This window comes from Phlebotomus papatasi, chromosome 2 (genome assembly GCF_024763615.1).
Source record: "Phlebotomus papatasi isolate M1 chromosome 2, Ppap_2.1, whole genome shotgun sequence".
Classification (NCBI taxonomy): Eukaryota; Metazoa; Arthropoda; class Insecta; order Diptera; family Psychodidae; genus Phlebotomus; species Phlebotomus papatasi.
In genome coordinates, this window is record NC_077223.1 from 110,083,270 (window position 1) to 110,098,445 (window position 15,176).

At 36.6% G+C, this 15,176-nt stretch overlaps 3 protein-coding genes across 3 annotated transcripts; 1 reads left to right on the forward strand and 2 right to left on the reverse strand.

Moving 5' to 3' along the window:
* Positions 1–5,276: 5,276 nt before the first annotated feature.
* Positions 5,277–6,967, reverse strand: LOC129800800 (angiogenic factor with G patch and FHA domains 1). The gene is made up of 2 exons (XM_055845464.1): positions 6,706–6,967; positions 5,277–6,630 (listed from the first exon to the last, which is right to left on the reverse strand). The coding sequence occupies exons 1-2, from the start codon at positions 6,862–6,864 to the stop codon at positions 5,371–5,373; spliced, it is 1,419 nt and encodes a 472-aa protein (XP_055701439.1). The 5' UTR covers positions 6,865–6,967; the 3' UTR covers positions 5,277–5,370.
* A 1,450-nt stretch (positions 6,968–8,417) lies between these two features.
* LOC129800802 (uncharacterized) lies at positions 8,418–9,843 on the reverse strand. Its single transcript, XM_055845465.1, has 2 exons — positions 9,685–9,843; positions 8,418–9,618 (listed from the first exon to the last, which is right to left on the reverse strand). The coding sequence occupies exons 1-2, from the start codon at positions 9,694–9,696 to the stop codon at positions 8,647–8,649; spliced, it is 984 nt and encodes a 327-aa protein (XP_055701440.1). The 5' UTR covers positions 9,697–9,843; the 3' UTR covers positions 8,418–8,646.
* A 1,639-nt stretch (positions 9,844–11,482) lies between these two features.
* Positions 11,483–12,903, forward strand: LOC129800803 (uncharacterized). The gene is made up of 2 exons (XM_055845466.1): positions 11,483–11,633; positions 11,700–12,903. The coding sequence occupies exons 1-2, from the start codon at positions 11,622–11,624 to the stop codon at positions 12,666–12,668; spliced, it is 981 nt and encodes a 326-aa protein (XP_055701441.1). The 5' UTR covers positions 11,483–11,621; the 3' UTR covers positions 12,669–12,903.
* The last annotated feature ends 2,273 nt before the right edge of the window (positions 12,904–15,176 follow it).

Below are 15,176 nucleotides of genomic sequence, written 5' to 3' on the forward strand. Positions count from 1 at the left end.
GTGTTTTCAAGGAATTTTTAAAATTCATTCACCTACATGGTAAGGCACAGCGTTTTATCTATTTGGTTACGTTACTACTCTTGCCCTTTGCAAGCTCCACATGGATTTCTTCAGGAACGGGGCAGGAGTTATGGAGATTCACCAAAAGAACAAGCCGAATTAATTAACTCAAGTGCTGTTTCCTCTTTTCCAATGAAATCACTCAACTCGTTATTAATTGCTTTGCGTATCTGTTGCTCACATGAATTATATGCTTAAGATGAAAACCGCTTTCTCTCGAGAATAATATTTAATCGCATTAATATTTTATAATAAAAACCTAAATAACATCTTCTGAAAAACCACTAAAACTCATATAATCTTTTATAGACCCTCATCGGTCCGCTAGTGCAAAAATAGACCACGCCCCCCTGTAAGTGATGAAGTTACACAGGTCCCAGCGATGACTTCTTCACACATCTTATAACACCAGAAAGTAATTCTTATAAACTGTTTACAGTAAATGACAGTAAATTATAAGTTACAGTGCGAGATGTTATTGTCTCTAGAGGAGACGGTGATAGAAGGGACTAATGCCCTAGACACACTTACGACCTAAGCCGAGAAAAGACTTAGTGGAAAAGTGATGGAAATGTAGTTTGACCATTATTTCTAATGTAATTACGCTAAGCCGTGTCTCGGCTAATCCTCAGGTCTGTCAAGGCTCTAACAGTGGCGCTTCTTTCTTTATTACATGCTGTTGCCTTCGTTCTCCTCTCTGCCTTCAGCGCCCTCATTACCTCAAACGGAGCATTTTATTCCACATTTTCAATTTCAAATTAGGTGCACTCGCAATATCAATATATCAATATGTTTTCGTCGTAACTTCCTCATCAAACTTCATAAAGACTTACTTAATATCCGCTCAAACTGTACAAGAGTTACTAACTTAGGTGACGAATAAGTTACGGCATTTGCTTATCTACGCGGCGAATAGTCATTCATCCACAACTATCTATATGTTCCTATATATGACGATGAATAATAAATAAATAAATAAAAATTAATTAATTAAACTTTCCGGAAAACATTTTAGCATTTTCATGGAAAAATCCTGAATATTGCGAATATCGCGAATATTGCAAATGATTCTTGAATATTGCGAATAATTCCTGAATATTGCGAATAATTCCTGAACCTGAATATTGCGAATATCACGAATATTCCTGAATTTTGCGATTATCGCGAATAATTCCTGAAGAGTTACTAACTTAGGTGACGAATAGGTTATGGAATTTGCTTATCTACGCGGCGAATAGTCATTTATCCACAACTATCTATATGTTCCTACCCGTCAAATAATATCTGCAGATATCTTTAAGATTTCTGTAGAGAAAATCTACACCTCTACAGAATATCTGCAGATAATTTTGTAGATATTCTTACGAATTTTATTTGGGCTTGGGACAAAATTCGTCAGAATATTTCGGCAGATTTTCTGACGAATCTCTGACGAATTTCTGTAGATATTCTGCCGATTTTCTGTAGATTTTTTCTACATTCCAGACTTTCCAGACAAGATGTGTCAGAAGAGATGGAAAAATTTTTCACTGAAGTTTGCAAAATTCAATAGAGTTATTTTTTGTGATATCACGGTGTTTATATAAAATAAAGAATTCTGCGACGCCGTGTTACAAGTAGAGAAAAGTGAAGTGAAAACTTTAAGCAGAGTAACGACCTAAATTTCGTGTTTTTGTATCATTCCATGGGCGATTTTTAAAAAATTAGTATTTTTGCTCGCATCTTTTTACTTATTTAAAATGTTTAATCGGTAATGCTTGTTAAGCAGAGCATACCATTTTCTTTATAACTCCTACAGTTTCTATAAATCAACAATATTTTTGTGAAGTAATGGACACTATGCCGATTTTCTCGGCAGAAATTCTACCGAAAATCTGTAGATTTTCTGCAGAAATTCTGCCGAAAATCTACAGATTTTCTAGCAGAAATTCAGCAGAAAATCTACAGATTTTCTCTGAATACACTGGAATATACCGTTAAAATTCAAAAAACCTCAGAGTAAAATCGGCAGGTAGAATAATGATTTGACGGGTATATATGACGATGAATAATAAATAAATAAATAAAAATTAATTAATTAAACTTACCGGGAAACATTTTAGCATTTTCATGGAAATTTGCAATTTTTCTCATTTAGGAATTTCTTTTAAAACATGGTAATAATAAACTTGTCGAATTCATATTAATAATTTTTTGTTCCATTCTGATAAAATTTAATAAAATATGTCTTACTTTGCTAAAGTTTCTAAAGAAATTTACTAATAGAAAACTATCAGAATCAATAATAAAAGTGTCAAAGTCTATGGAGGTGTGATTTCTTGTGCGAGATCCTATAAAGAATCTCAAGAGATAACAATTCTCAAGTTGATGACTTTCTGAAATGAACACCATTTGCTTTCAATCAAGTCCCATCCTCTTGGGAAGTTGCACAATCTCTTGGAGAAAATTTTCACGCGCAATGCTCCAGAAAATTGCTCTACTTCTGGCCACGGGAGGACTTTCTGCATTTATCCAGAAGCTATCTTGGTGTGATTTCAATTACCAAGTTTGTGTGGGCGGAAAATGGAAGAAAAGTAGTGAAAAATCAATGGTGGAAGGGGTTGGTGTGTTTCAAAGAGAAAGCCAAAGACAAACACTGAAACATTCATTATTGTTTTACCATTATAAGGACATAAGTCAATCGATATGACTCTCGATATCTCAATTAATCAATCAGAAAGGCTGCCGTGCTTCCGTGAGCTTTTGGCATTTGAACCATTCAAATAAAATGCCAGAAATGAGGAAAAAGTACTCAATAAATCACTTAATAACAATTAATAAAAAATAAATTTATTTGAGCTTATTTAAATCTGACAATAAATTAAATTTATAATTTTAAATGCCTTGTAATTAAACTAATTAATTTTAGAAAATATTTTACATATATATTGTGAGATTAAATATTTGATTATGTCAATAGGTGCTGGCAGAGCAGATTCAGAGATGAACAACAAGTGTTTTTTGTAACAAAAATCACAAAAAGATACATAAAATCCTCTACTTAGGAAAAATCCACTTAAAATTTGTTATTTGATCTATTTCTGAACCGATTTTGATGATTTTAACCGATTTAGACTACAGACCAAAATTATATTTAACCCTGCGAGAATATCGCATAAATAAATGTCCTGACCATTTCATAAATACAGACATTTTTTTTACCCAATTTTGATAATTTGATGTTTTTCGAGTCGCCGGTAATTTCAATTTCAGTTCCCCTTCCAATTTCATAAAATGTTTTCTGCATCAGTTTTATGATCTCAAATTACTTGCAAAAACGAGAACATTGCGTTAAACATTTCCAAATAGATTTTTTTTTTGGAGAGGAAATCATGATCAACCTGGCCAGACCAGTTGAATTTTGTAAGCTTAAAGCTCTCAAAAGAACAGCAAGACTTTTAAAAAATTAAAAAATACCCAGAATTTAATTAAACATTAATTGGAAAATGTTCTTCGGAGTTCTAAAGATTTCTTGACTTTACGGTTTATTTGACAGATTTGACAGCTGTCACCTGAATATCAAAGAGCTCTGTGTATTTATTTATTTTCAAGCGTTCTGTAAAAGATGTAAAAATAAGCCCAGATAAGCTTATGGTAGCTGAGATTATTCCTTACAGGCAACGTCAGAATCTGTATAAATTCGGTAATGAGTTGAAATTTGGGGTAAAGAATCACATCGAGCCAGTTTCATCCATTTCGACACCTGGATCTAGCCTATCCATTTAGCTTGGATGCCGTTCTGTCTTGTCTGTAGAAGCCCAAATAGACTCAGTTTGATTCTCGAGAATATTTAGAGTAAAATTTGGTACTAAAGATTTATCACAAACTGTCATACACTGAAGACTTACGATCATCGATTAGAGGTCCTTTGCAGTCTTTAAGGAGGTTAAAAAACTTTCCCAAGGAGGAAACAACTCGTGACTATAGAACATCAACCAATGTTAATATCGCGAATCTTGGCATTTTTTCGTGAATATCACGAATATTCTTTAATATTGCGAATATCGCGAATATTCCTGAATATTGAGATTATCGCGAATACTTTTGAATATTGCGAATATCCCTGAATATTGCGAATATCGCGAATATTGCGAATATCGCGAATATTCCTGAATATTGCCATTATCGCGAATAATTCCTTAATATTGCGAATATTCGTGAATATTGCAAATATCGCGAATAATTCCTGAATACTTCGAATAAATCCTGAATATTGCGAATATCGCAAATATTCCAGAATATTGCGAATATCGCGAATAATTCCTGAATATTGCGAATATCGCCAATAATCCTGAATATTGCGAATATCGCGAATAATTCCTGAATATTGCGATTATCGCGAATAATTCCTGAATATTGCGATTATCGCGAATAATTCCTGAATATTGCGAATATCGCGAATAATTCCTGAATATTGCGAATATCGCGAATAATTCCTGAATACTGAGAATATCGCAAATAATTCCTGAATATTGCCAATATCACGAATATTCCTGAATATTGCGAATATTCCTGAATATTGCGAATAATTCCTGAATACTGCGAATATCGCGAATAATTCCTGAATATTGCGAATATCGCGAATAATCCTGAATATTGCGAATATCGCGAATAATTCCTGAATATTGCGATTATCGCGAATAATTCCTGAATATTGCGAATATCGCGAATAATTCCTGAATACTGAGAATATCGCAAATAATTCCCGAATATTGCCAATATCAGGAATATTCCTGAATATTGCGAATATAGCGAATATTCCTGAATATTGCGAATATCGCGATAATTCCTGAATATTGCGATTATCGCGAATAATTCCTGAATATTGCGAATATTACGAATAATTCCTGAATTTTGCGAATATTCCTGAATATTGCGAATATCGGGAATAATTCCTGAATATTGCGAATATCGCGAATAATTCCTGAATATTGCGATTATCGCGAATAATTCCTGAATATTGCGAATATTACGAATAATTCCTGAATATTGAGAATATCGCAAAAAATATTCCACGAATATTGCGAATATTTAGGGAAATATTCGAATATTTTCTTCCCTTATAAAATGGTGGATATTTTGTGAATATTGATTCTGCGACATGAAATTTGATCAGTAGTTTGCCCCTTGTACTTTCTTCTCTGTAAAAAATTTTAGGTAATAAAAATAAAACAAAGTTTTACAGTTTTTGTTCTATTTAATTAAATTCTGTAACAATTCTAAATGGTTCCCGGACAGTTCCCCAAGGAAGACGTTTTATTCTTCGGGAGATCAACTGCCGTACCCAAGCCCTGCCGTTCCCTGATTCCCAACCACCGAGATGGGTTCCTTGAGAGCTTCCTCTGAATTTCCCAGAGTCTGACCCTCACTCCAGCCCATCTGCGAGAGAAGCTTGAAACCTTTGTTCTTCCTGGAGATTGCCCACTCCGTTGAAGCCACTTCTGTCTTTTCACTTTCGTGGGAACTCCCCACGGTCTCCCTTCGGGTAGCTGCTCTGTCCACATATTCCTCGGCAAATCCTTTGGGTTCCTGGTACTTCTCCGTGGTCAGGCCGTACTTCTTCTGCAGGCGCTTCTGAATCTGCCATCGAGACTGCTCCAAGGATTGACCTTTGGCGGCTTCTTCTGAGGAGCTGGGGCAGGATTTCTTGATGAGTCCTGGATGGCAGTCATCGCAGGCTTCCATGCCTCCGTGAATGTGGCATAGCAGTCGCGTTCCGGACAGTTCGATGACACTGTCATGGAGAAGATCTACGGGATCAGACTCCCTCTTGGACGTAGTCATCCGTTGCCCGTTGAGGATTGTGCCATTTGTGGAGCCCATGTCGATGATCTGGTAGCTGGATTTGGAGTCGTCGTATGAAAACCGAAGATGATGCTTTGAGACATTGAGATCTGGGATGAGGATATCATGTTGACCTTCCCTGCCAAGACTTCCGCCTTTGCAGGTGATCACGAAGAGAGTTCCAGGAGTGAGATCCTCAACTGCACTTTCCTGGACAATTAATCTCAATGATGGAGCATAGTGTACAGCTTCTCCCTGGAGCTTCTCCTCCTCCTCCGACTCCTCAGCTGAACTCGGCAGTTCTCCTTCCTCAATCTCCTGGTCTTCCTTTGGCTTCTCCACTTTCTCCGGAGATTTCCTCCTTCTTTTGTGCCTCCTCCGACCCGAGCGCTTTTCCTTCTTTTCCGACTTCTCCCCTGAAACCTCCTTGATCAAGGACACCACGTCCTTCTCTTTCCCATCCGTGTACACTTGGGAATGGTACAGGAACTGATTGGTAGCTGTATCGTAAGAATAGTATATCCCAGTATTCCCATCGTAATACAGCCTCAGCTCGGCATTGTAGTAATATCCTGTCTTGTTGTCGTAGTAAAGTCCAGACACTGGTTCATACACAAATCCCGCAACTCGCTGAGCCTCTTCAGCTACAGACTTTATTTCCTGCACAAACTTCAGAGGATCCTCAGGCGTCTCAGATTCCTTCTCTGGAGTTCGTTCCTGCCTCTGCAATGCTTTTACTTTGGCTTCCTGCAACAGAAATTCAAATGTCACCTCTAAACCTAACAAATACCTTCCATCCCTTCCACAAAGTCCTGTCCTTACCAGTTTCCTGTTCTTCTTCCGGAAGGCAAATAGAACTCCCCTCTCGTGCGTGATGATTTTATGAAGGCATTTTATATAGAAAAGCAAACTTGTTTTACTGAAATTCTGAATCTTGGCGTAAGCCAAGGGTGGAGGAAGTCTTAAACTCTGTCTCTTCATCTCCTACGTGAACGATTTCCTGGACAAAACACTGTTTCCCACCCAAGAACACGCACTGACAGAAGGTTGTTGTTCCACAAATTCCTCAAAACCTTTCAAATGTGCGAATTGAGGGGAAATTAAACCCTTCAACGGAAAACAAAATTCAAATTTAAAATAAATCGGTAACGACGCCATGATTGAAAAACAAAGAAGCTTCTGGCATCTTAAAAAAAAGAAACAGAAACTGGGAATATTCTGATAGAGATCTTTTTTATTTAGAATTTGAACCTTCCTTTAATGCTTTTGTTGTTACTCACAAATATTTATAAAGCATAAATAGATGAGTTAACTAAACTAGCGAGCACAATAAAATTATTCTGCTGTGTATCGAAAAATCATTGAAATCCCAATGGGCAATGTAGCTACCTTATGCCCTAGATACACTTACGACTAAGTCCAGACACGACTAAGCTAGTTCATAGCCAAGTCAGTTCCTGACACACTACAAATGAGGATTAGCATACACTGGTATCCACAAAACATAACTTTCCTGGGTTTTTATGCAGATATATCTACTGAAATGCACTAATACTCCTCTGAAAATGAAACAATTTGTAATATCATGTCTCAGTACACGTGCAATAATTATTGTTAATTACAATTATTTGTGAGGTGGAAGCTAACTCGCGACTTAAGATAATTTTAGCTATTCTAATGAATAATTCTTGTTGTTATACGTGAATTGTGAAGTAAATTTAAAAGTAGTTTCATTTTCAAAAGACTACTAGTGCATTTTAGTAGAAATATGTACATAAAAACTCACGACAGTTATGTTTTGTGAGTACCAGAAAATGTTAAGCCTCGTCTGTAGTGTGTCAAGAACTGACTTGGCTATGAACGAGCTTAGTCGTCTCTGGACTTTAGTCGTAAGTGTGTCCAGGACATTATGGTGTCTTAGACGCCATCCCTACGCTTGTGTAGGAAAAACTCTTCAATATGGACACAAATTTCTCTAGTGTGTTGAGGCCATTAGAGAACTAAGAATTTGACAAGTACTTTAAAGGCTTATAATGAGAATAATTGTGATTAAATTCATATAGATAATCTTAAACCCCATAAAAGTACGCCATTTTACTTTTAGTAGCCACAGAGACAGAACCAGGGGCATTATGAGCAGTAATATCAGAATTTTGGTTCAAATGGATTATAAAATATATCGAACAGAATGTTTTCTCAATTTAAAATTACAAACAGGAAGTCACAGAAGTCACAAGACTCTCTGATAAGCAGATAATGTCAAAGAAAACCAATTAATTTAATTAGTTGACGAATTTGCCTCGTGGAGAATGTCATTAACTTATATAAAAAAAAATTGCTTATAGATAAAATAAACAAACAGTCGTCTATAATCACTAGCCGGCCATGTTAGAAACATTAGTTAACACCCCAATTAACACTCAATTTATTTTGCTGAGTAATTTTGAGAAAACGATCTCGAAATTTCACTCCAATGCTTCCTCTGAACCAAAACCACAAAATAAAATCGACTTGAATATTCATAACAAAACAGATTAATTTTTAAATATTTTATTAAAAATGTTTTTAAAAAATAAATAAGTTGTTTTCTTCATAAATATTAAAAAAATAATTTTGTGTAATAAAAATTCGAAAGATAAATCCTATATAATCTTGACACAGTTTTCCAATTTCAATAATTCCTAGCTAATCATCACAGTTAAGCTTATTTAACAACAACAATGTTCATGGGCTAATTTCAAAATCCTAAATTGGGGTTCCCCTTTAGCCTCGGTTGGTCTTCACGGGCCTCTTGACGCGGCGTCTGTATGCTGCCCGTTGTTTGTAACGGAAGACTGGCTGGAAGATGTGATTCTCAGCCACTTCAAGATCATCTCCATCATTGGAGAGTTCACTGTCAGCAGACCGAACGACCCTGCTCTTCATATCTTCTGGGTTGATTTCTGCATCATCATCAGATAGGATTTCTTGGTTCTGAAGATCACGAGCAGCACGTTTCCAGGAAACTTTCTGGTAGCGGAATATAGGTTTAAAATAACGATTTTCAGCAACACCAAGATTATTTTCATTTGGAATTTGTGGGACATCCTCAGCCAAGTCTTCTGGTATAGCTTCACGACGACCACGATGTCTGAAAGCCTGACGCTCCTTGTAGCGGAAGTAGGGCACAAAGATGTGATTCTCTGCTGCTTGAAGATCATCAGAGTCTTCACTTGGGATTTGAGGCAAGTCAGCCGGTACATTTTCTGGGACAATAGAACGACGACCACGGTGTCTTACAAGTCGACGTTCCTTGTAACGGAAGTACGGAATGAAGATGTGGTTTTCAGCAGTTTGAAGATCATCAGAATCTTCATTTGGAAGCTCAGGAAGATCTTTAGAGAATTCTTCAGGAGAAGCTTCACGGGTTCGCCTTCTGAATGCTGCACGCTCCTTGTAACGGAAGAATGGACGGAAGATGTGATTCTCAGCTGGTTGTAGATCATCAGTTTCTTCAATTTCTGGGATGACTTCAACATAATCTTCAGGAGTGGCTTCTCGGGTTCGTCTTCTGAAAGCTGAACGTTCTTTGTAACGGAAGAAAGGGCGGAAGATGTGATTTTCAGCTGGCTGGAGATCATCATCAGCATTTATATCAGAATCCGGATAGATCAAGGCAATTTCTTCGGCATTGTTGTCAACAATTGGGCTCTGGATGCTTAAGTTAGCAGCTCCAATGAGCAGAAAGAATACAATCTGGAAAGATAAGAAGAATCTGGTTAAGTTTCTGACCGGATTTCAAAGATTGTGTTGTTAACTCACCATAAAATTCATTTTTGAAGATTTGTTTGTTTGTCTTCTGGCCTCAGCAACAAAATTCTCAAAGTTGTAAAAAAAATTCAAAATGTGATCAAGAGAGACTTGAAGAAGAATCTGTCTGGCGGACTTGTTCTTTGCTCACTTGACTGTTGAGATGTGAATGCCATGAAGAAGCCCCAGAATCCTTTTATACTCCAACCGGCAACTGATTGTCCGCCATGTTAGACAAAATAGTAATTAGAGTTACTTAGCGATTGGCTGATAATTCCTCTTCCACTGTCTCACCAAATTTTACACATTGTGCATCGAAGAAGAGCAAGAAGCTGAGAAGAAGATACTTCGTTTGGGGTCCCATGGAGCACGCGAACAGTGGAGTATCTCTGTAGTATCAGGAAAGGCCCGAGGCAGAATCGAGAGGGGACAATAATAAGACACTTAGCACCTTTTTACTCCGCCGAATTTTCTTCCACGGGCTCTTCTAGAATTTCAACTGCAAAATCAATCATCATGCTTCTAGAAAATCGGAAGCAAATTACCCACGCTAATGAATTACACAATTTCCATGCTCTTTTGATATTGTTTTTCGGAAATATGGCTTTGACTCATCTCATCACCTGCTTCGAGGCATTAATTATTATCTTCAAATTGCCTTTTAAGGAATGTTTTTTTCCGATTTGTGGTCAAAGTCACACTTATTCTTGAGGAAGATCTCATCAAAAATTTACCCTGAGCCAGTTCTTACCGGTTCTGTGCATCTTGGGCAATATTTGGTGACAAATTAGCGCTATTTGCTTGATCTTCTTAATTTGTAAACAAATTCTCGTGTTTCAGAAACTAGTAAAGCCATCTTTCAATAATGGCGTTGAGTCAACGGAAACATTTTTGAAGTTCTAACAGCTGTTGATAAGTTTCTTCGTAATTAGAGGGGAAATATTCTGTGGAACATAGTGCAAGACCCAATAAAAAGTGTTTTGAAGAAGCAAAAAAAATTTGAATTAAAACGAATTAAAGCATTCAAGAGAGATAAAACTTCATAAATTATTTGAGGAGCTCAGAGCAAAAAAAACACTATTTTAATAGGGAAATGCATACAACTTAGAGTTTTTTTTGCTCCGAGCGCCTCATTTTTAATGTCACTTGGAGAAAAGTTGGAAACAATTTAGAAAATTCTGCAAAACCAAATTCGAATCAAAATTATAGTCTTTCTTTTTCGCCTGAAACCAGCGAGATACAGCTAAAGAAATTTTTTGTGGGATCTTCAATTGGGCGAGGCATGAAATCAACCAATAATGGTAAAATATTCCTTAATTGTAATTTGAAGATGATAATTAATGCCTCGCAACAGGTGAGGACGTGACTCAATATAATAATCCCCGAAAAACAATATCATAACAGCAATGAACTTGTGTAATTCATTAGCGAGAGTAATTTGCTTCCGATTTTCTAGAAGCATGGAGATCAATCTTTTGCAGTCGCAAGATGAGCCCGTGGAAGAAAATTCGGCGGAGTAAAAAGGTGCTAAGTGTCTTATTATTGTCCCCTCTCGATTCTGCCTCGGGCCTTTCCTGATACTACAGAGATACTCCACTGTTCGCGTGCTCCATGGGACCCCAAACGAAGCATCTTCTTCTCAGCTTCTTGCTCTTCTTCGATGCACAATGTGTAAAATTTGGTGAGACAGTGGAAGAGGAATTAGCAGCCAATCGCTAAGTAACTCTAATTACTATTTTGTCTAACATGGCGGACAATCAGTTGCCGGTTGGAGTATAAAAGGATTCTGGGGCTTCTTCATGGCATTCACATCTCAACAGTCAAGTGAGCAAAGAACAAGTCCACAAGACAGATTCTTTAGCATCTCTCTTGATCAAATTTTGAGTTTTTTTTACAAGTTTGAGAATTTTGTTGCTGAGTCCAGAAAACAAACAAACAAATCTTCAAAAATGAATTTTATGGTAAGTTAACAATACAATCTTTGAAATCCGGTCAGAAACTTAACTAGATTCTTTTTATCTTTCCAGATTGTATTCTTTCTGCTCATTGGAGCTGCTAACTTAAGCATCCAGAGCCCAATTGTTGACAACAATGCCGAAGAAATTGCCTTGATCTATCCGGATTCTGATATAAATGCTGATGATGATCTCCAGCCAGCTGAAAATCACATCTTCCGCCCTTTCTTCCGTTACAAAGAACGTTCAGCTTTCAGAAGACGAACCCGAGAAGTCACTCCTGAAGATTATGTTGAAGTCATCCCAGAAATAGAAGAAACTGATGATCTACAACCAGCTGAGAATCACATCTTCCGTCCATTCTTCCGTTACAAGGAGCGTGTAGCATTCAGAAGGCGAACCCGTGAAGCTTCTCCTGAAGAATTCTCTAAAGATCTTCCTGAGCTTCCAAATGAAGATTCTGATCTTCAAACTGCTGAAAACCACATCTTCATTCCGTACTTCCGTTACAAGGAACGTCGACTTGTAAGACACCGTGGTCGTCGTTCTATTGTTCCAGAAAATGTACCGGCTGACTTGCCTCAAATCCCAAGTGAAGACTCTGATGATCTTCAAGCAGCAGAGAATCACATTTTTGTGCCCTACTTCCGCTACAAGGAGCGTCAGGCTTTCAGACATCGTGGTCGTCGTGAAGCTATACCAGAAGACTTGGCTGAGGATGTCCCACAAATTCCAAATGAAAATGATCTTGGTGTTGCTGAAAATCATTACTTCAAACCCATTTTCCGCTACCAGAAAGTTTCCTGGAAACGTGCTGCTCGTGATCTTCAGAACCAAGAAATCCTATCTGATGATGATGCAGAAATCAACCCAGAAGATGTGAAGAGCAGGGTCGTTCGGTCTGCTGACAGTGAACTCTCCAGTGATGGAGATGATCTTGAAGTGGCTGAGAATCACATCTTCCAGCCAGTCTTCCGTTACAAACAACGAGCAGCATACAGACGCCGCGTCAAGAGGCCCGTGAAGACCAACCGAGGCTAAAGGGGAACTCAACTTTAGGATTTTGAAATTATCTCATGAACATTGTTGTTGTTAAATAAGCCTAACTGTGATGATTAGCTAGGAATTATTGAAATTGGAAAACTGTGTCAAGATTATATAGGATTTATTTTTCAAATTTTCATTATACAAAATTATTTTTTTTTATTATTTATGAAGAAAACAACTTATTTATGTTTTAAAAACATTTTTAAATAAAATATTTAAAAATTATTCTGTTTTGTTATGAATATTCAAGTCGATTTTATTTTGTGGTTTTGGTTCAGAGGAAGCATTGGAGTGAAATTTCGAGATCTTTTTCTCAAAATTACTCAGCAAAATAAATTGAGTGTTAATTGGGGTGTTAACTAATGTTTCTAAGATGGCCGTCTAATCATCAGATTAGAGACATTTCTTGGTTACAACTTCTCGTATTTTGTTATGCGATTCCATGCTTGACTTGTAGGATCGATAATTAAATTAATTTTTGGCTAATAACACTGTCCGTCTCTATAAGGTCTGCTTTCCTAGAAGTATATTTCTTTATCAAAAAAAAAAAGAATATTTCTTTCAATTTTAGCAAAAGTATGTACAAAAATTTAACTGAACATTCAGGAATGATAAAAAAAATTCAAGTCGATCCTTGGCATCGACCACGAATATCTTCCTGATGTCAAGATGTAATTTGTAAGCATTTAGAGACTGTGAAATTTTTCCAAGTCAAGGGCCCGGTTTGGGAACTTACTCCAAGTGATTGGTTTAGCAGAACAACTATTAAATACTCAAATATTTGCGTATCAAAGGTTCTTTATTCGAATCTTTTGCTGGACAACCAGTGCTCTCAAGATAAGTCACTGGCGATGAACTGATCACACTAATTTCAGAACCTCTTTTATACAAAAAACCCCTGAGAGAAGATACTATTATCTAGCCTTTGGACAGATTATGTGCCAGTCTTTTCTCTATTTTTTATGGGTGCATTTGTAACTGCAGTTGCAGCTGCATTTAGATTAATCATAAAAAAATCATTGTGTACAGATCAAAGATCTTGTTTAGATCTTCAAAGTACGAATTTCCAACAAAACTCTTTTGACTTTCTTTATTCAATATATTTTAAATTGAATAAGAAATGATGTTGAGCTTTCAAAGAGTAATGCATAAAATATGGATCACTACAGCAGGAGCGACAGGCACGAACTGCTGAACTGGATGACCTGGGTCTGCGTACTCAATAGGGATAAATGTTTAAAAATGAATGAAAAGAAATCATACATCTTCAATGTTTATAAGGTCCACAGCAAAGTCATAGCACAACTAAATGAAAAGTTGATTTTTTAGCAACTGCCTCTGTCCTAGCTTTAATGACCATTCCCTTATAAATCAGATGTTTAACAAATTATTTTTAACATTACTCTTGTAGAAAAGTTTCAAAATAAAAGCAATTTATTGCCCTCATTCTAAAAGCCAGAAGATTTATTTTGCAAAAAAAAGTAACAGCAGGACATATATTTTTATGTTTTATGTCTCTATTCAATAAGTTTTTATTTTGAATCAAATTAAAAGTTTTATGTTTATTTATCTATATTTTATTTAAAGTTTATTCATTTAACTTAAAGAGTAAATAGAAAAACTCCATAGAAGCCATCAGAAATTTTCAGCGAAAATCCTAAGGATATGCCATGGAAATTCTTTGATGGGTTTCCAGTGTGATATTCTTAAGTTCCACATGATATTTCTCCTCTCTTATCTGCAAAAACTTATCAACAGTTCGAAATATTTCAAATTTCAGGGACCGTTGATACGACGCCATTCTTCCAGTACGATACTATGCACAATCATTAGGAGTTAGGCTCAAAAAACACGAGAGTTTGTTTACAAATTAAGAAGATCAAGCAAATAGCGCTAATTTGTCACCAAATATTGCCCAAGATGCACAGAACCGGTAAGAACTGGCTCAAGGTAAATTTTTGATGAGATCTTCCTCAAGAATAAGTGTGACTTTGACCACAAATCGGAAAAAAACATTCCTTAAAAGGCAATTTGAAGATGATAATTAATGCCTCGAAGCAGGTGATGAGATGAGTCAAAGCCATATTTCCGAAAAAACAATATCAAAAGAGCATGGAAATTGTGTAATTCATTAGCGTGGGTAATTTGCTTCCGATTTTCTAGAAGCATGATGATTGATTTTGCAGTTGAAATTCTAGAAGAGTCCGTGGAAGAAAATTCGGCGGAGTAAAAAGGTGCTAAGTGTCTTATTATTGTCCCCTCTCGATTCTGCTTCGGGCCTTTCCTGATACTACAGAGATACTCCACTGTTCGCGTGCTCCATGGGACCCCAAACGAAGCATCTTCTTCTCAGCTTCTTGCTCTTCTTCGATGCACAATGTGTAAAATTTGGTGAGACAGTGGAAGAGGAATTAGCGGCCAATCGCTAAGTAACTCTAATTACTATTTTGTCTAACATGGCGGACAATCAGTTGCCGGTTGGAGTATAAAAGGATTCTGGAG